The sequence below is a fragment of the Octodon degus genome, unplaced genomic scaffold (genome assembly GCF_000260255.1).
Source record: "Octodon degus isolate 3935 unplaced genomic scaffold, OctDeg1.0 scaffold00262, whole genome shotgun sequence".
Lineage (NCBI taxonomy): Eukaryota > Metazoa > Chordata > Mammalia > Rodentia > Octodontidae > Octodon > Octodon degus.
The window spans coordinates 994,138-996,062 of record NW_004524838.1 but is presented as its reverse complement, the minus strand read 5'-3'; the positions used below and the strand labels follow the sequence as shown (position 1 = coordinate 996,062).

At 35.3% G+C, this 1,925-nt stretch overlaps 1 protein-coding gene across 1 annotated transcript in view; it reads left to right on the top strand.

Moving 5' to 3' along the window:
• Positions 1 to 1,925, top strand: part of Vps50 (VPS50, EARP/GARPII complex subunit) — a 137,829-nt gene that overhangs the window by 20,621 nt on the left and 115,283 nt on the right. The window contains exon 3 of the mRNA XM_023706534.1: positions 1,387 to 1,396. Within this exon, the coding sequence (XP_023562302.1) occupies positions 1,387 to 1,396 (10 nt within the window). The remainder of the gene's footprint in view (positions 1 to 1,386; positions 1,397 to 1,925) is intronic.

Sequence of the window (1,925 nt, the reverse complement as noted above, 5' to 3'; positions counted from 1 at the left end):
GTTTGTAAATAGGATATCAAGTCCGCATCTTGAACAGCAATTAACCACTAAGAAGAATGTATGCAGTGTGTTAATTATTGAAACTGTCCTACCGATTTGATTTGAAACTGTCTCATTGCTATTTGTTTATCAATAAAACTATGGCAAAAAAAATCAGCTATGTAAGCAAAATCAGCTATGTAACCAAAAGCATTTTTAAAAGAACCACGAAAAAGTACTATTAACTATTTACAGATGTTAGTCTTCCTATTTTCTTTAGTAGTAGTGAATACAGAAATTTTCAGCTCATTCCATTCAGCTTGCAAAATGGCTTTTAAAAGCTTCAAAGCTTTTTTCTCTTAGAATTAGTAAATTTTTTTTTGCTGATAATGTAGCTTTTATTTATCAAACTGTTATGAGTAGATCCTTTTAACATTCTTTGATTAATTGACCAAAATGGCTTATGTTCATATTTCTAAATGATAGCTAAAGACTTCTTTAAAAGCTGTATAGTTAATACCTATGTCTTAATTGAAAATAATTTTTAGTGCATATATATGTTGAATTATCAGTCAAGTGTTGTCAAACTGAAGCTGTAGATTCTGAAAGCTTTTAAACAAAGTTGAAGCTTTGGATTTATAAATTTTATATTTATAATCTTTCATATACTGTTTGTATTATGTTTGCATTAACTCAGTACTTAAAACATAGACTTATCTATAAATAATAATAGCAGTGAGGGGGCCTGCTCCTTAGCTCAGTTCTTTAAGTGGCTTCTTCAACAAAGCAGTCAGGCTCAGGTTGCTGTGGTTTGATCCCCACAACTCAAGCCAGCCAAACCTGCCCTGAAGGCATTCGGAACCAAAAAAAAAAAAAAAAAAAATCCTTAATAGCAATGAAAATGGTAGCTAGATTTGTGATAACTTTTAAATACATACCAATACTCAGCTTAATAGAGAGGCTGAAGAAATCATTGCTGTCATCTGTGAGTGAATTTACATATAGTTCTGAATTACTGTTGTACCAGTCGTCTTTATGTCTGTCTCTAGCTCTCACCCCTTTTTCTCTTGCTGAAGTGCCTGCTCATTCAGTGTGATGTCGCTCTTTTCTTCCAAAACATCCTCCTCTTTTTCTTCTATCTCTGTATTTATATTTCTCAGATAGAAAATAGATGCCAAAAGGATAATATAAAATTTCACTGTTTTTTCTTCGAATTAGAAATTGACTCATTTATTACCTGCTCTGTTTGTAGTGAGTTTAGTTCCAGGAGGTAATTAGAGAATAAGTGGTATGTCTTGAAGATGCTGCTTACTCTTCTACACAGTGGTCTGAATAGATCATTGTGAAATCTATAGGAGCGGATGATGAGAAGGGAGGATATCCTAGAGGACATGGAGTTTGAATTTGGCCTGGAAAGGTCAATGGACATTTGGGAGAGAGGAGAGAGAGGGAGGGAGAGAAAGGGAGAGAAGGAGAGAGGGAAGGAGGGAGAGGTGGGAGAAAGAGAGAGAGAGAGAGAGAGAGACATGCAGACAGACAGAGAAAGACATAAAATAGAGAGATGGGAAAGAGACAGAGACAGAGACAGGCTTTAGATATATGGATGGAAAGAGACAGAGAGGGAAGGAGAGAGAGGGAGTGAAGGAAGAAGGAAGAGGGAGGGAGGGAGGAAGGGAAGAAGGGAGGTAGAGATTCTGACTATCGCAAACACTGTCTAGGAAAAGAGAGTATGAAGGCCTGCTGTTTGAGGAACTGCACACAGTCCATGTGACTAAAATATAGGTGTCAAAAAGTGAATGAGATATTTAAAATTTCAAGTTGTTAAGGGTCTTACGCATTGTACTAAGTTGGGCTTTATCCTTAGTGTAGTGAGGTACCATTACTTATTTTTAAAGCAGGTCATAATGTAATTTTTTAAACATAGTTTCTTTCTAAAAATTTTTATT